General features: G+C 44.7%; 1 protein-coding gene across 1 annotated transcript; it reads left to right on the top strand.

The window, feature by feature from the left end:
- The first annotated feature begins 16,765 nt into the window (after window positions 1-16,765).
- On the top strand, window positions 16,766-18,411 carry ADRA2C (adrenoceptor alpha 2C). Its single transcript, XM_050947843.1, has 2 exons — window positions 16,766-18,306; window positions 18,337-18,411. The coding sequence occupies exon 1, from the start codon at window positions 16,979-16,981 to the stop codon at window positions 18,287-18,289; it is 1,311 nt and encodes a 436-aa protein (XP_050803800.1). The 5' UTR covers window positions 16,766-16,978; the 3' UTR covers window positions 18,290-18,306; window positions 18,337-18,411.
- Window positions 18,412-26,193: the final 7,782 nt, after the last annotated feature.

Genomic DNA, 26,193 nt, shown 5'->3' with positions numbered 1-26,193 from the left:
CAGGGAGCCAGAAAGCTGAGAACCTGGCTAGGTAGGCAGCCTAAGAAGCTAGGCAGCCAACTATCTGAAGAGTCTGGGTAAGTGGGGACCCTGGGAGCTTGGGGAACCAGGTGGCCCAGAAGGCAGAGAGCCAGGAAGCCTGCCCACCTGATAGGCTGGCAGGAAATCAGGCAGGTAGTTTGGCTGGCTAGCCAGACTGTTCAGTGGGAGCCATTTTTAAGGAATCTACATGTACCCAAAGAACATTTTGATTCCATCTAATCAGCATTTTCAGACAGAAAACTGTTCCACTGGACCTTTTTTGACAGCCTTTCTGCAGTAGTGTCTCACTGCCCTATTTGGAGATGAGCAGGCTCAGCCAGTAAAGAGGATCCTCCTTATAATTGTGAAATCAGATTTTTCCCATGTGGTTTCCTTATATAGTATTAACCTGGTAGAGCTACATGCACACAGGTTCCTCCCTTAAATCCTGTCAACTGGATCATCACTGTGACCCGCTGTGCCTGGGGCAGCCCTAACATTGAAGTTAGACTCACCAACCAGTCACAAACTGTGCTCCTGATCCCCCACACTGGTTATCAAGAAGCTGAAAAAGAAATCACACAGCCCCCTTTATTGCCTTCCAGTTCTCTGACTCCCAATCAGCACCTCGGTCCAGTTCAGTGAGAAGCTATTTGAAACTCTGCTCACTATACAAAGGCTGCTACATTACCAGGTCAATATCAGTTTTGATCTTACCCAAAATACCACACTGCCAATCAATCCTTTAGTGTCTAAAATTAAAGGCATATTATAAAAGAAAGAACAAGAAGAGAGATGTTAAATGGTAAAGCAATCAGATACATACAGTGACGTCAAAGTGCATATATCAGGTTCTTAGCAGTATTGGTGAGTTTGCTGGCTTGAAAGTCCCTCTTGAACACATCCAAAGCTTGGATGGGTCATTTAGTCCTTTGTTCAGAGCTTCAGTTTGTAGAAAAGTTACTTCAGAGGTAAAAAGCAGGAATGAAGACAAAATAGAGATGATGCAGCTGCCCTTTATATTCCTTTCGCCATGTGGCTTGTATTTTCCTGTGTCCCAAACACAAGCTTCAGGGCACATTGCATGGAAAAGCCTTAGATTTCTCTGTCCATTGGCATGCCCCTACAATCCTGCTGACTCATAAGGTGTATCCGCTGGCTCCTTTCAGTGGGTTTATTGTACTGCTGATGATCCTTGATGGGCTATCGAACAGGCTAGGCAGTGCTGATGCCAGTCTGTCTGGGGGCATCACCCAGAAACACAGCACAAGTTTGGAAATAGAGATATACCATACATATCTATAACTTACAATACAAAGGTGATACAAACAAGATCATCATACCTGGCAAATCATAACATTTTCGTTATATGGCATATCTGGAAAGATTCCTTGCAGTTTTATAATATTGCTGTTAACAATATCATAAAGTGTCTCCCATATTCCATACAGCATCACAATCATTTTATTTATTTAACCATGGCAGCTAAAACATACACCTACTTCCCCTGCCCCGCAAAGGGAGGCAGTGTTGCCTTGGGGAGAGAGAACTGGACTGGGACTAAGGACAGCTAGGCTCTATTAATAAGCCTCCAGAATTACATATCTGATAACTGTATTGTCATTATTAAAAACCTAATTAGACTATGTTCCAACTTATATTCACTAATTTGAAACTGCATTTGTGATGATTCACTAAGTCAGTGTTTCTCAAGTGGTGGATCATGACTCCTGGGGTGGTTGTGTAAGGAAACTGAAGGGGGTGAAATATTTGCAGAGTATCATAATGAAATGTTCAACTGAAAGCAAAGGAATCTTGCTCCCTTGTTCCCATACACCCTTACTCTTCAAGGTCAAGTATTCTTTCTCAGTTTATCAAAAACACACCCACACAATTCAAGTATATAGGTGTTTCATTGTTGTCACTGAAAGGATACTGAAGAACCATTTTGTGGAAACAAGAAGAAAGGTAAATCAAGAGCTAAAAGGCAACATGGTGGCAAAATTGACAGTCTTACTCATACTTAACAATGAATGCCAATATATTAATTTTGGTAGCAATCAATTCAAAAACATAAAAGGCAACCAGAAACATGGATCATTGACAATTGAAAACAAACATTTCGTCTTCTTTGAAGAGATGGAAATCTCAAGCATAGTAAATAATATATTTCTGCATCTCATTACAATATACATTTCCAATAGTCGTTCAGTTTCTTCTTTCAAAACAAATTAGCAGTGCAGTGATACTAATATAAGTTCTTCAGAAAGTTTTCGGTACGAGACACTCCACCAGCTAAACCATCTGAAATTTGTTTTTTTGAAGACCTCTACAAACTTTTCTCACATTTGAAAAAAGAGACGGTAACACAGTATGTGTATGCTTGACAGTATGCTTGTCATGAACAACTACATATCCTCTTTCATCTATATATCATGCTACCTGCAAGAAGAACTCATGGAATGGGCTGTTTGTTTTACACAAAGTAGCCCACATTTCATAGCAATTCTTTGTAAAGAACAATAATAGACACTGTTGGAAAGCTTGGAGTAAAAGCCTCTTCCTTCTCATATCACTAGTAATCTTTAAATCACCATCCTATCTCCATACTGCCTTCCAGTTGCTGAGGCTATCAACTAAAGTACAGTCTGCTGCAGTTTCTGCTCTCCTTCTATTTGTAAATATGCACAAAGTAGTTCATGAAAATAGGTGTTTGGATGTATCTTTCAAAATAAGGCAAAAAATGTTAGACCAGGGGCCGGCAACCTACGGCATGCAAGCCGATTTTGCCTGGCACGTGGCTGCTGGCCGGGTTCTGGCCACTGGCCCCGCTCAGCATCCTGCTGGCCTGGGGTTCCGATCACTCAGCCCACAGGAGGCTGAGCGGGGCCGGCGGACGGGACCCCAGACCAGCGGCAGGCGTACCCCCCTGCTCCCCCCTCACCGCGCTCGGGTTCTGCGGCTCCTGGGAGTGTAAGCTGCCAGGGCGCAGGGCCCTGAGCCTGCTGCAGGAGGGGTGGTGGCAGTGGCTCACACTCCCGGGAGCTATAGAGCCTGAGTGTGGCGGGGGGGGGGGGGCAGCGGGAGCATGAGGACCGCCGCCCGCATGCAACCACTGCAGGAGCCCCCCAGGGGGGACACTGGGACGCAGCCCGGGCAGGTATGCCCCCCCGGCTTCCTACTCACTGCGCACGGGTTCTGCAGCTCCCGGAAGTGTGAGGAGCTGCTGCTGCTCCTCCCGCAGCTCCCTCCCTCCAACTGCCTCAGCACTTCACGTGGAGTTTTGCCTCCATGTGGAGCCAGCGTCTGACCAGCATGGGCATGGTAAGGGGAGTCCCAGGGGGGCAGCCAGGGAGCAGGGGAAGGATTGGATGGATCGGGGTTTCGGAAAGTCCTGTCAGGGGCCGGGGAGTGGTTGGATGGGGTGTGGGAGTCCTGGGGGTCTCTCTGGGGGCAGGTGTGTGGATAAGGGTTGGGGCAGTTAGGGGACAGGTAGACGGTAGGGTGCTAGGGGAACAGTTAGGGTAGGAGGTCTCAGGAGAGGGCAGTCAGGGGACAAGTAGCAGGGAGGCTTAGGTAGGGGGTGAGGTTCTGGGGGGCAGTTAGGGGACAAGAAACAGTGGGGGTTGGGGGTTCTGATGGGGGCAGTCAGGGTGGGAAGTGGGAGGGAGTGGATGAGGGCGGGGCTAGGGCAGGGCTCTCCCCTCTTTTTGATTGTTGAAATATGGTAACCCTAGGCAAAGGAAGAGCCAGGGGGCACATCGGGGCTGGCGCCTGCATACATCCACTGCAGCTTGCAGGAGCCCCCAGGGCGGCACCAGGCCACAGTCTGGGCAGGAGGGGCAGGAGGTCACAGCTACTCCCCACTAGTGGCACCGCTGCCTTTGCAGCGCTCCTGCCCCCCTGCACCGCATTGGCGCCTCCATGCTTGGGGCTCGCTGCTGCCGCAAGCGGCATGCTCTGGCTCTCCGGTGCCTCCGGAAGGCGGTTCCTCCCTGCCAGCTGCTTCAGCAACCCAAGCCCAGCAAAGCCAGTGAGTGGACTCAGGGTGAGGGCCAGTGGGGTGGGGTGGGGAGGGCTCACGGGGGGGCTGTGCACCCTCCAGAGGAGTTCAGGGGTCTGAGAGGGGGGAACCTGGTCTGGGGAGCAGCCCCTGGGCACGGCTGGCCCCTAGGGTCTATAAAGGCTCGTTGGGATTTGCCCCTCAATGAACCAATGTGTGGGGGAGGGGGCCTCAAGGTGGAAGTTTTGCCTAGGGCACAATATATCCTTGCACTGGCCCTGCCCCTGCCCCAGGGGGTGTGTGCACCCCAGGTTAAGAACCACTGCACTAAACTGATAAGATATGCAATTTAATTTAATTTTAAATGAAGTTTCTTAAACGTTTTAAAAAACTTGTTTACTTTACATACAACAATAGTTTATAGACTTATAGAGAGAGACCTTCCAAAAATGTTAAATTGTATTACTGGCATGGGAAACCTTAAATTAGAGTGAATAAATGAAGACTCGGCACACTGCTTCTGAAAGGTTGCCGACCCCTCTGTTAGACTCTAGTATTATTCTAACGGGTGATGCCATTTAAGAAACCTCAAATGTAGTTTGCTGCTATAAGGCTCTGTCACACCTGTTTGGCAATGACCCATGGCAGGGCAGTGTGGCACTCCACCACCTTAGTGAGACCTGCAGGTAGAATTCATCCTCATGGCGTCAGAATTCCTGGCAGAGATCTCCAGCTTGCAGGATGAGTGCACCCTTCAGGGTGAGCAGCACACTACCACATACGTGCCCTGCCAGCTTTGCTGACTATTACAGAGGTGGAGTCATGGTCCTGCCTCCTCCCTGCACCCACAGCCTGTTTTGAGGGAGGAGCTAGGGGATGGGGGAGGGCTGAAGTTGCACTCAGCTATTGTGCAGGAGCATGACAGGGGACTTCTTGTGCCTTTTACCCCCTCCCCCCCTTGCATAGAAGACTACTGGAGCATTCAGGCACAATATGGCCCTTACAGTTGAAAGGATTTTTGTTGTTGTTGTTTGTTCTTCAAAGTACAGTACATCATGTGCCATCTTAGCAAACTGTCTATGTCTGTTTGGAAGGACACACTGGGATTTATTCTTCTGCCACTTACTCAAATGTAAATCAGGAGGAACTCCACCGAAGTCAAGCAATATAAACTGGTGTTAAACGGATGTAAGTGAGTACATATATACCCAGGCCTATTATCTATACAGAAAGGCAGTATAAGCTTAATTAATGCCTAACACTGGATATTATTGCATTTACATTTTCAAAATTAAGCAAGTCTTATGATGGTGCAGAATAATCTGTTTTCATTGCCTGTAATTCATACGCTGCGATATATGCAACATTCCTAATTAATATTAAATCCCACATTGTATTCAGTGCACTTTAAATCCCACATTTAATTCAATGCCCCAGAAGGAATAGCAAAATGATGCCGATCTTCAAGTTTTCAATAATTTGATTGTAGATTTGTTTTCTTTATGGGGCAGAATAAGCCATGTGGTAGAAGGAGGAAAAACGGACTTCTTAGGCAGGTTATAGCTAGGCTGAAGAGCAGAGCGTGCATTGCAGGAGTGATGACAGTCTGCTCAGGGCTTTTGCCCAAAACCCTCTGACTTAAATTAAAGCTAAAATATCAGCCTGTGAGTGAATGTTCTGGTGGTTGCTGACTGAGTTTGTCTTGAGTATCTGTGTGAACAGAATTAAGCTGGAAAAATTATCCAGACACACAACCCATAGGGGCTTAAATGTCAGGAAGCCAGGAAATGGTCATTGAACAAGGGGGAATGGTTTCAGGCAGTTTGTCAAAGAAACTGGTTATGACATTGCTTTACATTACAGTATTTTGACTGAAACACCACAAGTGCAACATTTCCCTGCTCTCTTCTTTAAAACCATAGCTCCCTCTCAGATTTCAATTGCGTGCACAATTTAATTCTCTTTTTAAATTAGTTTTTTCTTCGAGACAGATTGGCTGACGCTGACTGACTGATGTACAGAGAGGAAGGTCTCAATGGGTCTCTTCTGCAAGGACTGGACATAACTGCAAGTTGTGCATTCCCATGGGAACACTGTCTAGCCAACAATGCTGCCAGCCACCCATTCCAAAAAAGGCAGAGATGGTGAGAGAGGAAGGGTAGCCACATCTCTTGAGACCCTCTGCATGGGCTAGGCATAACAGTGGACACACACATGACACAGTGCTTCCTGGAGCTCCTGCTGTGCTTTCACTGTGAACTAAATAGTCCTGCTTCAGAAAAACACTCTTCAGCACATTTAGCTGATGAAATGTCTGGCTCCTTATTGCACAATTTTTGGGTTTTGGCCAAAAAGTTTTCTGGTTTTGGCAGCTGTTGCCTGAAATTTTGGTGGTTTTAGTAGTTCTCAGCTGAAAATTTCAATTTTTGACCAAAACAAATTTTTCTGTGGAAGAAACCTCTTTCTGACCAACTTTAGATAAAACCAGTGGGACTTTGCATGATCTTAAAATTAAACGTGCTTTCTGAACCAGAGCCCTAATGAACTGAAAGCAGTGGCAGCTTTAACTGGGGTCCATGGGTCCCATTGCAGAAAGCCCCCATATCAGGTTTATCCCAGCCATCTCTCTGTCATGATAGCCAGGCAGGGGGGCCACATTTGAGTGAGTGGCACTCTGATTGCATCCAGCAAGTCACCACGCCCAGAGTGGGGAGCCAGGCCCAGCACCTTGCTGTGGGGTGGACTGTAGGGTGGGCTCACTCTCCAAGCCGCACCCCCCAGGCTCTCCCCTCTCCTCCAGGTGCTGTGGCAGAGGCTGCTGCTGCCAGTGGTTGGTGCCAACCTTGGTAGGGCGAGCAGAAGGAGGCACGGTGCGCCCACTGATTTAGGACACCTCATCCACCCCGGCTGAAAGAAAAATAAAAACATTATAAGCCATTTTCATTTTCACTGGAGGCTGACTTTACAAAAGCGCTCAGTTCCAATTTAAACACCAAAATAAATGGTGAATTTTTCAAAAGAGCTCAACAAATCTAGTTATAATTGTCACAATGGGAGCAGCAGGGGGCTGAGCACTTTTGAAAATCTGCCCCCAAATGCAGGTGCTGAACACCTGAAAGTCTGCCCCTGAGGTCTTTAGAAAATCTGGCCATTAATGCTTATATCATGCCCCAGAGTCACACACTCACTTAAACCTATGTTCCCATTTAAAAATGCCTGGAATACCTCACAATGTAACTGCATAAATTCAGGACAGGTTACTCATTCTTTGCCTTTTATCCCATTTTGTTATCCCAGCTTATCTCCTTAACCACTTAACCACGGAATTTCCAGCTCATCCATTCAATTGGATCTCGGTGTTCTGTAGAATATTTATAACACAAATCATGTCTCTTGCAAGCGTAAGTACAGAATGCATCGTCAGCAGATGAACACATAGACTTTAAGGTCAGAAGGGACCATTATGATCATCTAGTCTGACCTCCTGCACAATGCAGGCCACAGAATCTTACCCTGCTTGTACAACTGGCGAGTCTGCATCATTTTCAATATTGACGTTGAGCCTACTTTTAAAGATTAAAGAGAATTTCCAGATGTTTAGTAAATCAGGTTACCCTATCATCCTTTTTGTTTATCTAGGGGTGTTTCCCAGTCACAAAGGGCCATTAGGTCAATGGGAGTTGAAAGCCTATCTGCCCTTTGAACTCTTCCCCTTATTTATTAGAAAAGAGACATATCCCTTTCTACAACGATAATAACGTTGTGGTTTAAGGGGGTAGGAGGATCTTATTTTTTTAAATAGAAATAACTTTGTTGAACATTCGGTTTACTTGGAAGATGCCTATGAAAAGAAAGAAAGAACTAGCTCAGCAGAGAGCTCTTCCAAGTTCTTCTAGCTCTCATACAAACATGGCAAGAGTGTGTGCATGTGTGTTCATCTATAAATGCTACAAAGAGCACAACTAGTGGCACTAGTTTTCATGCAGCCTAAGGCTACGTCTTCACTACCCGACGTATCGGCGGGTAGCAATCGATTGCTCGGGGATTGATATATTGCGTCTCATCTAGACGCGATATATCGATCCCCGAAAGCGCTTATATCGATTCCGGAACTCCACCAATCTGAACGGAGTTGCGGAGTCAACATGGGGAGCAGCGGACATCGATCCCGTGCCGTCAGGACGGTGAGTAATTCGATCTTAGATACTTCGACTTCAGCTACGTTAGTCACGTAGCTGAAGTTGCGTATCTGAGATCGATTTTCCCCTGTAGTGTAGACCAGCCCTTACAGAAGACTAAGGACATGACTCAAAGACCACTGAGGTCAGGGAGAGTCTTTATGTTCTATGGAAAGGGTTCTCAGACTGGGGGTCACAAGGTTATTACATGGGGGGTCGTGAGCTGTCAGCCTCCACCCTCAAACCCTGCTTTGCCTCCAGCATTTATAATAGTGTTAAATTAAAAAAAAAAGTGTTTTTAGTTTATGGGGGGGGGGGTTGCACTCATAGGTTTGCTGTGTGAAAGAGGTCACCAACACAAATGTTTGAGAAACACTGTTCTACGGGGAGATTCTTCAAACAGGCACCTAAGTCCAGATCTGGGAGGTAGGCACCTAAATACATCTGAGAATCTGGGCCTGAACTCCAAGTAACTTTTAATTGGAGTTGGATGCCTCACTGCTATTTGTGCCTTTCCAAATCTCCCTTAGATGTTTAGGATTAGCTCTCATTATCCCCCCAGTGAAGTTGACAGAGCTCTCTGAAGCGGAATCATTTTTGGCCCCTGTACTCTAGAGAGCTTTCCCATTTGTGCATTCATAGGCTGGGGGTATATTGCTAATTACATATAGTGGGTCACATTGGGATCTCATGTATACTAATGAAAATCCAGAGTCACTCCACCGGCTTCAATGAAGTTACACTGGGATGAGACCGGCGAAACAAAAATAAGAACATGGACTATTGTGTTTGTACTACGTTACTGTTGGTGACTCTCACTTGCTGTACAGGACTATAACATTACATGATTCATATCAGGGTTGGATAACAGATTTCAGAGATTTTTATTTCACAGATTTAAAGGCCAGAAGGGACCATTATGATCATCTACTCTGGCCTCCTGCATAAACACAATATAGAATTTGGCCCCGTAATTTCTGGAGGATGGGGGAATGAGTTCTAGAGTCAATGACCCTTCCCTGAAAGCACCATATTGTCAGTCCCCTTCCATTTAAACCAAGACGTTATTACTTTGTGTACCTCAACTGATTCCAACTGTCACCATATTTGACAGTGACAGAGATGAACTCTAAGTTATCATATGCAGTCAACCATTGCCAATCATATACATGCAATCCAATCACTTAAACATTCTTATGCCAACAAAGCGTTATAAAAAATCAACATCCACTTCTATAAAAAGACAACTTTAAAGACACAGTATCAGGGCAAAGGTGAACTCAAAGGTAGGTTTTGTGAAATTATATATTTACCTAATTTAAGATGAATAAAAACCTAAAAAAACCCCATATCCAGTTGAAGCATTTAAAAAACAAATTAAACATTCCTATGCAGTACTGACAACCCAAATATTGCGGTGTTGTGGCTGTGCTGGTCCCAGGATGTTGGATAGACAAGGTGCATGAGGTACTATAAAAGCTGCCTTTACCAAATATGGACACTCCACCAGATAAGTAGATTACATCACAGAATGGGCCACCCAAATACCTTGAGAGAACGTGCTTCAATACAGAAATAAAACCCGCTCTGACCACACATCACTAGTTGTCACCTTCCACCCCATACTGGAACCCACATGGGATATCATTAAACAATTACAACCCATACTAAATGGAGACTGCATCCTGAAATAAATCTTTCCTGAACCCCTTCTTCTGGCCTTAAAACAACACCCACCCCCCACAACTTCACCTCACCAAGCTCATCATCAGAAGCAAGCTCCCCACATGCCAGGACACATCAACTCAAAGCAGCACCAGACACTGCCAGAACACCTGCAAAACCTGCAGACATATCGCCACTGCTACAATGATCTACACCCACCACCCACGGGTCCTACAGATGCCTATCACAACACGTAGTGTACACCACCCAGTATACTAAATGCCCTGATAGAAACTACGTGGGTGAAAGCACACAACCACTGGGCTCGTGAATGAACTCACAAAGGAAAATGATAAAAGACTAGAACATCTTATTGCCTGTGGTGAACACTTTTCACAAAGCAATCACTCTATATCTGATCTCTCAGTCCTCATCCTCAAAGGAAACCTGCACAACACTTTCAAAAGGTGAGCCTGGGAGCTTAAATTCATAGCTTTGCTAGACATTTCAAATCATGGACTGAATAGAGACACTGGATTTATGGCTTATTACAACAATCTGTCCAAATCCGAATCAACCATGGCAGATGCAGACATCTAACACGCAAACGGAAAATCAAGGACTCCCCCAGCATGTGAGTATGGTTCCCCATGACAGGTTTTCGAATACCTACTACCCAATTTATAAATATGAAGGAGGCATTACTGCAGTCAATTCTGCTAGTCCTGATGCAACCATTTGATTTGATCAGCTTCAGGTGAAATTGTAGTTGCTGCTCTACACCAGCCATACGAAAGAATACAACAATCTGTAAACCACAAATAACCTCCCTACAAATGCTGTCTCCCCTTCCTTTCCTCCTTATGACTGACGGGATGTTAATGAACCACTTCATCCTGACTGGTCACTTGAGATATGTGTTAATTATGTATGCTAAACTCTCTGTTCCACCTTATATTTAGCTGTGACGCTCTGAATTACTTTCCTAGACCCGAAGAAGAGTTCTGTGTAAGCTTTAAAGCTTGTCTCTTTCACCATCAGAAGTTGGTCCAATAACCAATATTACCTCACCCACCTTGTCTCTCTAAAACCCACATATGACACTTTGGGCTAGTGCCTGGGGACCTGAAAGTCAAATTTATGAGACTGACGATAAATAAAAATGACATGGTTTCATCTGAGGTACGTTGTCCCAGCCATGAGAAAAAAAAGTATCTGTACAACATAAATAACAAAACGTAAACTGGAGTTTTAAAATTCCTTCAGTTTTAATAATTGAAGATGTTGTTTATAACCTAAGCTGAGAATTTGTTATATAAAAGTGCATGTTTTTTAATCTCATAGTGTCCCTATAGCAACAGGAGGTAACATGGTCTAGTTGTTAAGGCATTATACTGGGAGTGAGGAGTTTTGGAGTCTGGTCTTGGTTCAGCTACAGCCTTCTTGTGTGACTCTGGGCAAGTCATTTAATCGGTTCCATGTCTGTAACATGGAGACAATAATTTCTATCTTTCATCCTTTGTCTGTTTACTCTAGTTAAAGTGCAGGTACTTCAGAGCAGGATTTATGTATTTATACATTGCATAAAGTAATAGGACCTTGACCCCCTGAAAGGAAACTTCAGGTATTACTGTAATATAAATAATAATAAATATCAAGCTGAAGTTTGAATGACAGGCCATGCAATTTATCAAAGAGCAAAAATAGGGACTGATTCTTCAATCCTTACTCATGAGAGCAGTCCTTATTCACACTAGCCTTGTTGATTTCCATAGGACTCCTCCTATGGGCCCATGTATAGAAACTGAAGGAGACAATACTTTGCCCCCATTTTATAGAGTAAGACTTGCAGTCACACTTTACTCTCATGATACTGCTGCTGTATATGATCTAAGAGACAACTCGCATTGGGAATGGTTCTCCTGGGAATAGCACTGTGAGGTTCACGTTGTTTTTAAAAAGCCTCTTGTCTGAATGTTTATAGATTAAGCAGAGACGGGGTTAGCCTATGGCTACACTATAGCTTAAGTCGACATAAATTATGTCTCTCAGGGGTGTGAATTAGCCACGTCCCCCTGAGCAATGTAACTTATGTAGGACAGTCAATGTGGACAGTGCTATGTTAGCAGGAGAGCTTCTCTCGCTGACGTTGCTACTACCACTCACTGAGGATGGAGTAAGTAAGCTGGGAGAGCTCTTTCCTGTCATTTTAGTGTGGCTACACTAGAGAGCTTGGAGCTGCCCCGCTGTAAGCTCTCAAGAGTATTCATAGCCTTAGATCAAAAACCTGAATCCATGAGAACAGGGAATTAAAATGGGAACCTTGAAACTTACTTGCAGCAGTGCCAATGGGACCCTTTATATAATCCGTAAGGGTCTGAATTTTTCAGAGATGCTGGGCACCCAGTGCTTTTGCTGACCTCCTATTTAGGGAGCATGACTGTTTTGAAAATCAGACCTTAAAGGCTCCTTCCTACTAGATGTTGATTGCTCCTGTGAGGTGCTAGGTAGAGCAGAGGGATAAGCTGTTTTTCCATCCTGTGAACATTTTCAATGTGTCAAAAAATTTCCCACCTTGAATGGGACAAACTCAAAATTGTGAAAATATTTGTGAACCAAAAATCTGGAAAAAATAATTGGCTCAGGTCAGTCGAAATACTTTGATAATTCCAAAGTGTTTTATTTCAATGTTGAATATTTAAATGATTTACTATAATTAGCTTTAATTTGGAAACAAAAAGTCATTTTCAACAGGAAAACAGAATTTTCCATTTTGAAAATGCCCAAATAAAATGATTTGACATTTCAAAACTTGTTTCAAAAAGCAAAAAATTGTCATTGCCAGCTCATATCTGCAAACAATTTTGGTTACACGAATCAGCATTTTCTGACAAAAAGCGGTTCACTGGAAAAGTCCCAATCAGCTTTAGTGCTGAACACCTTCCATCCCATCTGAAACCTGAGTGTTGCACTGTGGTAAGCACGTTGGTAAATTACACACTTTCCAGGACTGAATCATAAATATGTATAGCCCTAATCCAGCAAGGTGCTTAAGCACATGCTTAAAATTAAGCATGAAAAGTTCCAATTGAAATTAGTGCGACTATTCAATGTGATTTGTGCTTAAGTACTTTGATGAAGCAGGGGCTAAGTTCTCTATAATGTTGTATTTGTTGTGTTTTCTTGACTAGTTTTGTTCTTTTAGATGTGTTTTCATTCTCTTCAGATGAAATGAAAGAAACAAATTGGCTTCAACCTGTTTTATAATCCTCTCAATATTTCTTGGCTTGATGGTCCCAAAATATGATAAAGTTATACTTTAAGCATGAATCAATGATTTTACTTTTCATTCATTTTCTGATAACTTTCAGTTCTCCTGAGTGCTAGACTAGTCCCCTAACGACCAGACCATCCTTTCTTAGCTACAGATATATTGAAATCTATCAAAGATTTCAAACAGGCCCAAACAGATTAGGAGGAAAATAACAAAATCAACAGCACCTGGTAGTATCTTTACTGCTCGTCTGCAAGTTCTCCATACATGAGTAGGTTTGTACTGTTTATTGAACTTAGGTATGTATTCATCCAGCTTGCTTGCCTTATTTATATAATTAGTCCCACTGAAGTCCACAAGACTACCTTTCTGAGCGGGGTGAGAAGGAGTTGAAGATTTGGGGTGGGTAAATATGGCTCTGAAGATTTGACATTAATTGGTACCTTTGAGATTTGGCTTTGAAGAGCACTGCCAAGGGCTGACTCGTGGAGTTACTGAAATACCTGGTAAGTCCTAGAGTGTCTCCTTCCAGGTAACAACTGAGGCACATTGGTTTGGCACTGGGGAATCTGGCACTCTTGATACTGCAATTCTTTAGTGGATGTTGTGACATTGCACTCTATATGATTTTATAAAAATATGCTAACGTAACTGGAATATGCTACTTACAAAAGGTCTCTTGTAAGGTATCATTTCAAAGCTTAGAATCTACTGAGTGTAATCATCCTATTTGTATAAATGCACCACTCTTGTATCTGAAACTAGAAATATGAAATATAACTTTGAGGGCCTATTGTAATTATGCAAAGTGTGGGCCATTAATGGTTTGAGCACTGGCCTAAACCCAGGGTTGTGAGTTCAATCCTTGAGGGGGCCACCTAGGGATCTGGGGCAAAATCAGTACTTGGTCCTGCTAGTGAAGGCAGGGGGCTGGGCTCAATGACCTTTCAGGGTCCCTTTCAGTTCTGTGAGATAGGTATAAACAGGTATATCTCTATATTTGCCCTTACAACACTGGTTCTGTGCCAAAGTCAGCTGAGTCAGACCAAAAAAATCTGATCATGGCATTTAAATTTCCCTAGACATTGACATTTATTTTTTCCTGCCTCAGCATGTGGGGTTAGACTGGATGACCTCTTGTGGTCCCTGCCAGCCCTCCATTACTATGCTCTAAGAGCCTTAAATTTGTAAAAAGCCATCATTCTGACAACATCTGTTTAAAAAGATATTCAGCATTTCCCTAATTTTCACGAGGCAAGAATTATTATATAGCATATATTTGTTTTGCATTTTTTAAAGTTGTAATATGGGGATGTTATTAGCACTTAATCAAGCAATAGCCTGTCTGATCATTGTTGACTCAATCCTTTATAAAATAACTAAGCTATGTTCAATAAAAGCCGCTCTTGTTAGCAACAAACACATCCTTACTGTTTAAATATTCCAATGTGCCTTTGGTGCTCATGAGCGTGCAGGATTAATAAAGAAGCTACAAGAGGCAAACACAGTACTGGCTGGTAATACACAAACATCTCCATACAGCTCTGTCAACACAAGCTTAGCCTTAAAGGCCACATATTGCTCTGAATTCAGAGCCCCCACTAACACTAATGGGATTAGACACTGAATTCTAAGGCCAGCTCACCTGAAAGCAATGGGCTAACTGTGTGAGCAAAATTATATTATTATTATTAAAGCACTGGCAATTTCACTGCTTCACTAAAGCACACAGCAATTTCAATTACTAAAGTACTGGTTTTCAGCACTGAGAGAGAGAGAGTCTGCCCCAAGAACTTGTACTCTAAAAGACAGACTCAGAGAAGACAGGATGTTCAGAAAAGGAAGTAACATATTTGTTGCTGTTGTGCTTATGTTTTTAGCTCATGTCTTGTGGACAGGTGCAAAGGTCTGTGTTCTGAGTGAGGAAAACAGCTCAACATTCCCTGTTATAGCCTTCAACTTGTCCACAAGAAATGAACACAAGGGAACATCACATTCTGAACCTGGTACTCAGATACCAGAGAATAATAATAGTCTCCTACGCCAGGGAGTTCTTCCAGAGAGCAAGACTTATTTCCTGAATTTAAAAAGCCCTTTCAGATCATTAAGGGCCCAATACTGCTACCATCAAAATCAGATGGAGTTTTGCCTTAAATAGGAAGACCAGGCTCTAGAAGAATATTACCCTTAATTCCACCTATAAAGGGAAGCATTCTTTCCTATGCGATCACGGTGCCCGAGGGCTCTTCCCTGTCTGAGAATGGGCTGAGCCGGGCCCATCGGGGCTGCATGTCACTGAGGATGCAGCCAGGGGAGAATGGACATTACTCGGTTCACCAGTGGCGCGAAGCCTCAGAGCTGGAGGACATTGAGCTGGAGGAGAGCAGAATTAAACAAACAAAAAAACCCAGAGTTGGTTGCCCATAACCTCATGTCTGTGAGGTTCCGTTGCATCCCTGAATCCGATCTATTTATTTCAAGCTGATCTGCGGATCTAAACGCAAACACGGTGCACTTTTAAAGATCAGTTATAAACCATCTTTCCAATGAATTCCAGCTAGAGTGCAGAGGGAGCGGCAGACTTTTTTTTTTTTTGGGGGGGGGGAGGAAGCAGCATGCTAGATGTACAAGGCTTAAAACGAAATCCCGATAAAGAAAGAAATCCAACCCCCCTCTGCAAGGTCCTACAAACTGCCAGCGCCTTTCATGTTACTCACATAACACACAGCTGGGACACAACATGCTGCTGTGTTCCGCTTCACCGCCCTAGGCTTTCTACCACGAGCTGCTATGGGATGGGCATGGTCAGAGCGACCTCTAGCGGGCTCGGCATTTACCTGCCCGTTCACACGGCGGTGTGCGAGGCGCGATCAGACGCCCAGAGTTAGCGCTGTGATAATAAATGACAATAGCTGCGAGGGCTGATTCCGAATCGGCGCCAGGAGCCCGCGGCCGGCCGAGCAGACAGAGTGACGATCAGACAGTGGCGCCAATGCTGGGTGCAAAGTGAAGAGGAAGTATAGGGAGGGAGGGACCCAAACAAAAACCAACCCAAGGCGGGTCCGCGCTAACTAGATGGAGGGGCCGCTGGATCGCAGCCGCGTGTCGCCCTCCGCCCGCAGCACGGGGCGGGTTTGCGGTGCCTAGACGGGACAAGGGAACCGAGGGGGGCGCGGTGCCACCGGGCTGGGGGGGGCTGCAGCCCGCAGCAGCGAGCGAGGGGCGGGTGCCGGGTTCAGGCAGCGGCTGCTGCGGGGCTGGGACGGAGCATGCTCAGATGGCTCGGGCAGGCAGCTGATGGGGAGCCGCATGTGAGATTACAGCGGAGCGAGCGGGCAGCTGCTACTTCGCGCCGAGCTCGCTCCGGCGCGGGGCGAAGGGAGGAGGCGCTGCCTAATGGGATTGCAGCCGCCGCCTGGGAGCTCTCCGTGCAAGGGGCCAGCGAGCCAGGGGCGCTCTCCTGACCCGGGTGAGCGGCGCGGAGAGGGGTTACCTGCACCCCTGGGCGCCTCCGGACCTCCGCTGTCCCCGGCAGGATTACAGGAGCGGGGGGAAGGCAGAGTCCGCCCGGTGCCGGCAGTTCCTGGGCTCGGCCATGTGCCTGGGTACTTAGCAAGAAGGAAAGCCTGCAACGGGGGGAGGGGGCCGGATATTTTGTTGGGGGGGAGGGAGACGGAGGGGAGCCCCACTCTCCAGCTCGCTGTGTGACAGAAGGAAGCAGCCTCCTCTCCACTGGTAGGGATGAAGGCACCAACTTGGAGAGGCAGCCCCAGTGGCTTGGTCTCTGGGGCTGGGAGGTTGACCCCCATGGCTGTCTAGGATCCTCCCACTACCACTATGGATCTGCTGGTGCTGATGAACATCAGTGCTGGCACCCCCAATGGATCCCTTGCCTTCCCCTCCTCTTCCTCCTCGCCCCTACAGCAGCCTCCCTCTCACTACTCCCCTGGGGCTGTGGCCAGTTTGGCAGCCGTGGTGAGTTTCCTGATCGTCTTCACCATCGTGGGCAACGTGCTGGTGGTGATCGCAGTGCTGACCAGCAAGGCGCTGCGAGCTCCACAGAACCTCTTCCTGGTGTCCCTGGCCAGCGCTGACATCCTGGTGGCCACCTTGGTCATGCCTTTCTCCTTGGCCAACGAGATCATGGACTACTGGTACTTCGGCAAAGCATGGTGCAACATTTACCTGGCGCTGGATGTGCTGTTCTGTACTTCTTCCATTGTGCACCTGTGTGCCATCAGCCTGGACAGGTATTGGTCTGTCACCCAGGCGGTGGAGTACAACCTCAAACGGACTCCACGGAGGATCAAGGGGATCATCCTCACTGTCTGGCTCATCTCAGCCGTTATTTCCTTCCCCCCCTTGATATCCGTGTACCGAGACCCCGAGGGGGACCTCTTCCCCCTGTGCAAACTCAATGATGAAACCTGGTACATCCTCTCTTCCTGCATTGGCTCCTTCTTCGCTCCCTGCCTGATCATGGTGCTGGTCTATGTCCGCATCTACCGGGTGGCCAAGCTGAGGACCAGGACCCTTTCTGAGAAGCGCACGGTGCCCGAGGGCTCTTCCCTGTCTGAGAATGGGCTGAGCCGGGCCCATCGGGGCTGCATGTCACTGAGGATGCAGCCAGGGGAGAATGGACATTACTCGGTTCACCAGTGGCGCAAAGCCTCAGAGCTGGAGGACATTGAGCTGGAGGAGAGCAGCACCTCAGAGAGCAGGCGGAGGCGGAGCCGGGATGATCATCCCCACAAAAGCAGTAAGAGCCAGTCCTTCTCATACTCCTACTCCTCCAAGCGCTCCAGCAATCGCTCCAGGGATCTCTTCTCCTCTCATCGCCGCAGGAAGAGGAGCAGCGTCTGCCGTAAGAAGGTCACCCAGGCCCGGGAGAAACGCTTCACTTTTGTGCTGGCTGTGGTCATGGGGGTCTTTGTAGTGTGCTGGTTCCCCTTCTTCTTCAGCTATAGCCTCTATGGCATCTGCCGGAAGGCATGTGAGGTCCCTGAGACTCTTTTCAAGTTCTTCTTCTGGATCGGGTACTGCAATAGTTCCCTCAACCCGGTCATCTACACAATCTTCAACCAGGACTTCCGCAGGTCTTTCAAACACATCCTCTTCAAGAAGAAGAAGAAGAATTTTCTGCACTGAGCTGGAGTGGAAGAGAAGTGTCTGCACTGAACTGGAGTGGAGAGGAGAGGGGCCCAAGTGCTGGAGTAGAGTAGTGAAGAAGTGGGGGGTTGGGGGTAAGGGGATGAGTTCAGTGACCGTGGAGTGGAGTGGGGGTGGGGGAACCAGTGTTTGAGTTAAGAGGGATAAATTACAGAGGGGAGGGGAGATGAATTTGCATTTTGACCTTGGAGGGGAGGAGGGGAAACATAAAGAAGAGGGTGGGACATTATGTTTTGGGCATGATGACGACTGTAAAGGTCTCAGAGGTCTAGAGGCCAAGCAAAGATGGGGAGAGGGAGGGATGGGCTGGTGTTGAAGTGGGAGATTTGGGTGTTTATTGGCAGTTGGAGAAGCTGGGACTTGTTTCTTCCTGGGATAAGTCCAGCACCAGGTTTTACTGGTGAGGTGGGGGGCAACTGAGAAGGAGGATGCCAGGTAATAGGCACTGACAATCTTTGATATTCTGAAAGGATTTAAGTGTTTGCCAAAAAAAAAAAAAAGTCTAAAGAACAATCCAAACTCTTTTCTAAATAAACCTTTGTACTCTAAACCCTTCTGAATTGTGGTTTTACATAGGGCTTAAGTGAAAATAGGTACTTGGAGCTTTCTGTCCTCTAGTGGCCCTTGCATATTCCCCTGAGAGTTTCTCTTCCTTTCTCCCTCAATACCCCTCAAAGGGGCTAATCTCAGGGGCTGAGTTTGGGTTCTGGTCTCATTCTCACATGTGGAGTTGACAGCACCTTGCTGTGCAGCTGTTCAAAGGAACAGCTATCACCGCACCACAGACACTTAAAATCCTTTACATTTACAGTCTTAAGGCAAATTAAACCCATTAGATTTATTTTTTAAAATGAGAAACAAATGCAGCAGAATATCACTGAGATACAAGAACACATTTCTGATGGATGGCTAGCTGTTCCAATCCTTAATATTATTCTCTCATTTTTCTATTTGTCCTTATAGTTTGAGTCCAAATTTGTTTTTTGAGCAATGATTAAAATAAACACCCCCCTAAGGGATTTATTAAATCCCATAACCACTGACGGGTAGGATGAGAAACAGGGTGGCATCTGTGCATTCATAAACAGAAAAAACATTTCCAGTTTTCTTTAAGACCCAGTTAACATTTAAAGAATCAAACAGTCCCTCTCCAACTGCACTGCTGCAAGGTGTGTCTGTCTGAGTGAGGAAATGCTGCTCTGTCTTAATATGCATATCATTCCCTCCGTAGGCAGTAGGATTTGGCATCTGCCACATAAACCTTTCCCTAGTAAACAACTCTTGGAAATGGAATGAGATCTAATCTAACACGGCAGGCACCTTGAAGCATCCAAATCAAATCTACAGCTTTGACTCACTAGATAGCCACTTCCTTGTCTTGGCTGTTTTACAGGAAGGTGTCAACAGACCCTCTTCCCTTGGAATCCCTATGTTAGCAGTACAAATGATAAACCAGTAACTTTGGCTGTTTTATCGGCTTTATACTATTACTGCTCAGTTCACTTAGACTCATCCTGGGCATAGATGCAAGCAGGTCTTCAGTGGTTTAGGCTTAGGTGTTGATTTAATAGACCGTTTCCCTTCAGGACTAACTCAAATGGCAGTTTTGCCTAAGTAAAGACTACAGTATGTGGCCCACTTTGAGTTTGAATGGTTTAGCTGAAAACCAAATTGGGACATTTTCAAATTCAGGCTCTTTAACCTATAGCCTTTTGGGGGAAATAAGAATTCAAGTGATGAAAAGATTCAAACTTGGTTTAAACGTTCACATTCTTGAAAGAGGAAGCAATAAGACTTGTTTTGAAGGTGTGTCTCACCTTTGCAAACTACTGATGGTTAGATGAAAGCAGCCCTCTTGATCCAGTGCGCGCACACGGCTGTTAATGTTAGAAAATAATGGAAGTGGCTGAGATGAGAAAAAATATAAGCCATTTTCCCTTCTGTAAAATGGAGAATTCATTTTAAAATGGCATGAAGGGGAGGTGAGGCAAACTCAGGTAGTTTGAGAGCAGCATGAGATGGCAGTGTGGGGCTAAATAAGTCAATAAACTGTATGATTGTCAGAACAACCAAAGCAACACATGGTAAATGTGCTACCTCGGAGATGCTGGAAAGCTTCATTAAAATATCCATTCTCCCCTCCAGAAAGGTTTGTATTTGTCACTGGGTGCTCAGGTTGAAGTGGCTTCCCACTCTGCAGACACACATTTCACTGCTGCGCTCCTCATTTTTAAATCAGATTGGCGTGCTGTAAACAGTCATTTCCCTGTGTTTTTCTTTGTAAAAACAGCAGAGTCTGTGAAAGAGAAAAGGTGATTGACAGTTAAATTCGAGTGGGGGTGAAGTATGGATGGAACAGATGACATATGCCTTAAAAGTAATTTCTTTGCCATAAAATCATTTTTAATTGCTTGGAACACATAACAAACTGTGGCTTTATTTTCTGTTGGGTTTTTTTGCTTTTACATAATTGGATAGGGAAAGATTTCTGCAGATGCTGACCATCTGATCTGTACAGCAATGCACTTGAAAACAGGGCATTTCCCTATGGTTTTATTTTACTTTTATTTACAATTACTCATCTGACTGAACTCCCCCAAAGAATATGATTTTTTTTTCTTTTGACTGATACATAGACTAATATTCACCCTGACTGGCTTAAAGATGTACCGCATCTGTCCATTTGTAAGTATATTTTCCTACAAATCAGTCAATAAAGTGGATTTCTATGAAAGTATTTTTAATGTAACTATTGAATATGTTTCAAATAATTACAGTAGGAACCAATTTATTTTTTTATGTACAGTATTCTGTTATCACTTGTTATAATGATGATCAGCATATGCCTGTTAACATGTGGTGTGTTATATTTCATAAAAAGTTTACAGCTTTACAATTCATCCTGTAGTTGTGCTTCTACTGTAAGAGGATTTGTGTCCTTTAGCCTGGCTCAGAGGAATCTTTGATCAAATATGCTGAGCCAGTTAAAACGTTCACACTCAGTTATTCAATAGGAATTAAATGTTCCTATAAAGCCATAATGATTTTAACAACAAGCACCTGACCAGGGACTTATACTTGTTCATTTTCATTTTGCAGAAAAGTCCCCTCCAATCTAGGGTGAGAAGTTTATATGATGTTTATAAAAAGTCAGTTTCCTGGCCAGTGCAACTATTGCACGATGGTAAGTTACCACCACAAATATCAAACAGACCTGGTTAGGATGAGAGCCTAATCCTGCAGTCCTGACTCAGGCAAAACTCCCATTCACTTTGGAGGGAGTTTGGCTGAATGAGAACTGCAGAATCAATCTCCATTTGCTACAATGGGGGCTTTATGCACAGGTGATTAGCAGCATCAGTTCCTTACATCATAATTTAAAATAAGAATCTGGCCCTTAATTCATCTGTGTGATCTCCATTTAGGATTTGATGCAAAGATCACTGAAGTTAATGCAGTCTTTAAGGTTCAAGATCAAGACTCAGGGTCAGATTCTGATAGCCTTACTCACATTGACTAGTAATCTCATTGACTTCAGTGGTGCCACCTGTGGATGAAAGAGCTACTCAGTGTGAGCAACGTCTCCATAGGTTGCATCTGCTCAGTAGATGTGGTTGAATTGTGTAAATAATTATCCATGAATATTTACTTAATTATGGATGCAAAACAATTCCTCCAATAAATCACTGTTCAACCCCGGGACAGAGAGAGTCAGATAACATGAAGCAATGATTTACTTCATTGGTTGAGCAACAGACTCCACCACACTTTCTTCAGTAAGCCATATAAAGAATATTATTTGTTCCTCTCTACTTCTCAGGGAACTAAGATCATGTGTGCCTATTGGTTACTTTCTGGCATTTGGTACTGTTTAGAGCAGCATCATATGGGGGAGTGGTTTTGTTCTGTTTGTGGGGCACTGTTGGTAAAGTCAGGGTCATGGCATGCATTCCAGAAGCACGTTATTAATACTGGATGCCTTACATTCAACTTTCTGGTTTTACTAACCTTAAACTCTGACCATGCATGACTTACAGTATTAGTGTAGACTATGCCTAAGTCAATGTAAACTAGTTAAGTTACGCAAGTTAAATAACTGAAGTAGATAGAACTTACAGCGACGTCTACCCTGCACTATGTCAGTGGGAGACGCTCTCCTGTTGACTTAATTAATCCACCTCAATGAGAGGCGGAAGCTATGTCAACGGGAGAGCGCTCTCATGTTGACTTACTGCGTCTTCACTAGACCCACTAAATTGATGCTGCTGTATCAATCACAGCAGCACCCATTTAGCGCATAATGTTGACAAGGCCTTGCAAAGATTTACATGATCCGAGGAGCTAAAGTGAAAAAGGACAAAAGGGTTTGCAAACCAAGTTCAGTATGATACTTGTAATATCCTTTGCAACAGACATGCATCATGAGCTAAATTGTGACCCAGCTATGAATATGAGGTCGTAAGTAGCTGAGCTGCCCTAGGAGGAGCCCTACGGCAGGGAGCAAATTACTGCAGCCCTGCATAGATTGTAGTTTACTTCTTCCTCCTTGCACCAGTTCAGCTCTGCTGGCCAACACTGAGGGGAAGACTGAGGGGAACGCTACTTCTCTGCCTCCTGGGGGGGAAGTAGCATCCTCACAAAAGCTGCTGTCCCCTACACCCAGATTTGTGATCCAGCCATGCCACACTATAGCTGGGGTGGAGACTCACACCCATTTTACTCCCTTGCACAGATGCATGAAGGCCAAACTTGCTCTGTCCACCTGAAATGAAGACAAAACCAAAATGTGGTGCCTAGAGTTTCACAGCACACCAGTCCATCAGAGTCAGCAGTGTTACACTAGGACTGAACTGTTTGCAAAACATCACTGGTCCATATGATGGCCTGTAAAATCTCTGCTGTGAGACAGAAAATAGAAGACATTTCCCCAAATAGGTCAAATCCTATCAGAGAGAGGAAGACGGAACCTATACAAGTGTCACTCTGCAGTGGGGGGGAACATGGCTGGATGAGGAAGGGTCAAGGGAGAGCGGCTCACAGTGTGTAGAGATTTCCCCGTGTAAGACAATACTAACTGTGTCTGATATGGCATGGTTTGGAACCCACAAAGGTAATCACTTCACCTTCAAGGAAGGGTTGGGGGCATACACAGGCAGGGCACCAATGGATATATGGCTCTTGAAGGAACCAGGCTGCTATAAGAAGGGAGAAATGATAGAGAGTCCCTAAAAAACAGGAAACAATGGGCCTTCATGTGAATGCCCGACACATGCCCACTCCATAAGAGTGGACAACTGTGCTACTATTCTTAATAGGAGAGGGTGGAGTTTCTTGGACCTTCTGTGAGTTTTTCATGCTTGGACACAATCTGGGTATATGTTTACTGTGAGACATACTCAGTGAACTCCCTTTCAAACCAAAATCCTTAGATTACAAAAAGAACATTTAAGCCCTTTACAATATCGTATAGGGTATATTTTTCTATTTAATTATACAAACCTATCCCCATAGTATCCGAGTGCCTACCAAATGTTTATGGGTTTAGCCTCGCAACAGCCCTACAAAGTTGGGAAAGACTATTCCTATTTTACTGAAAGGGAAACTGAGTCACAGACTATGACTTGTCCAGTGTCACTTAGGTGATCAGTGGCAGACCTGGGAATTGAGGACTGGTCTTCCAAATCCTAGGCTAGTGCCTTGTCATAAGACAGACTTCCTTTCATTTTTCAGCTTTTATTAATGTATTTTGAAAAAACTGAAATTGACACAAAATAGCATAATTTTTTTATCTCTAAAATATTACATTTATGCTATTTTTTACACAGGAACAATGTGTTTTTTTGTCAGTATAATTCAGCTTTAACACATTTTCTCTATTCTGCAAAATTTAATGAAAAGTAACACAATTGCATATTCAATTTGTCTTAACGTATCAATTAAAAATGCATTTTCAAAGATTTTAAGGTCTAGCAATAAAGGTATTTCCCTTTCTTCTGCCTTAATGTCAGTTAGTTGTATGAGTTATTAGCACTTCTGGGAACAGCATTTTTTCTCTTGTGTGCTCTGTTGATTCAAAGAAAGATATACATCAACACAATGAGAACAGAAAATGAGGATATGTGTTTTTCTGAGTTAGTTCCATTATATCATCCTTCTATAAATCAAAACTCAGGCTAATAGGAGTAGCTGTTGTGGAATATTGTCTAGAACAGGGGTGGGCAAACTATGACCTGTGGTCTGGATCTGGCCCGCGAGCCGTTTTAAGATGGCCTGCAAGCTCCCGCTGGGGAATGGGGTCTGGGGCTTGCCCTGCTCCAGTGCTCCAGCCAGGGCGCCAGGTCGGGGGGGTAGGGGCAGTGCACCATGCGGCTCCTGAAGCAGCCGCATGGCCCCGCTCCAGTGCTAGCAGGGTCAGGGGCTGCTCCATGTGTAGGAGCTGGAGAAGGCACATGCCACTTCTTCCGGGAGCTGCTTGAGGTAAGCGCCGTTCAGAGCCTGCACCCCTGATCCTTTCCCCACGCCCCAACCCTCTGCCCCAGCCCTGATCCCCCTGCCTGATCCCCCACCCTCCTGCACCCCAAACCTTTCATCCCCAGCCCCACCCCAGAGCCCACACCCCCAATTTTGTGAGCATTCATGGCCCACCACACAATTTCTATTTCCCTATGTGGCCTTCGGACCAAAAAGTTTGCCCACCCCTGCTCTAGCAAGTGACATGGTCAGAGAAACAAAAATCTGAATGGTTCTGGCAGTTCTGCTGAGAATTTAGGGACCTTCATATAATAAGAAGTACCACAATATTATGGATTGTATTTTAAAATTAAATATCACAACAGTAAGAGTCGTTCACATTCTCTTCAGTGTTTGGGATATGTTTGGTTTTAGACTCAGAATACACTTACTATCATTGAATGTTTATCCACCAAGAGGAAAACTGACCCAACCTGCCAGTCAAGTTTTTCTGGATGGCAAAAGATATGTTGCTTGTCATGCTAAAGACCCCATAAACTCCCATTAAAGTCGGTGGGAAAACTCCCATTGGATAGGATACCGAAAGTGCTTCAGGGGAATCCTGATTTCTCATTCACAGCTGAAGTGGTAGTAATAAAAATGTGTTTTTCATGTATATAGATTTGTTCGTATGAGAATTGTAAAGCTTTTCAAAGGTGCCTACATTTTTATGAAATTTCATTTTAATTCTTTAAAATAGGTAGATTACTTAGAGCAGACACTTGGTCAGATTTCTATTCTGAATTGTTAATTTAGGGTGAAATCCTGGCTCCATTGAAGTCAATAACAAAACTCCCATTGACTTTGATGGGAACAGGATGTCACCCTTAGGGTTTTGTGTAAATGTAATTAGTGCAATGTCATGTATGTTTATTTGTATAGATCTAACAGAGCAGTAAATCTACTGAGAGGGAAACTGTAGCACACAGGTTCAGTTACTTGCAGACCAGCGTACATTGCATTCTGAGGTGTGGCTGCAGCTCATGTAGACATACTTTTTGTTCCAAAGAGCTTTGACAGCAATAACTGTGAAGCCATGGCAGTGAGGGCTAGCTGCTTGAGGACATAGTAGGATCCGGGACTGGCTTGTATGGCCCTTGCTCCTGCGGCTTCACTGCTATTAGCTGTTAGTCCAACTAGCTAGGTCAAGGCTAGTTGGGGTACATCATCTACCTGTGGTGTAGAAGGGAACATAATCTTGTCACTGACTCCCAGGCCACTATTCTTAATTATTATTTGTATTACAATAGCCTCAAGGGTTCCCAATCTAGAATCAGGGTCCAGCTTTGATAGGTGCTGTACCAAGTAATAAGAGAGTCCCAGGAGCTCAGAATGTAGATTCACTACAAGATGCAACAGGAGACAAACAAGGA

Source organism: Gopherus flavomarginatus, chromosome 3, assembly GCF_025201925.1.
Source record: "Gopherus flavomarginatus isolate rGopFla2 chromosome 3, rGopFla2.mat.asm, whole genome shotgun sequence".
NCBI classification, from domain to species: domain Eukaryota; kingdom Metazoa; phylum Chordata; order Testudines; family Testudinidae; genus Gopherus; species Gopherus flavomarginatus.
The sequence above is the reverse complement of the archived record's forward strand: the minus strand, read 5'-3'. Positions and strand labels throughout refer to the sequence as shown.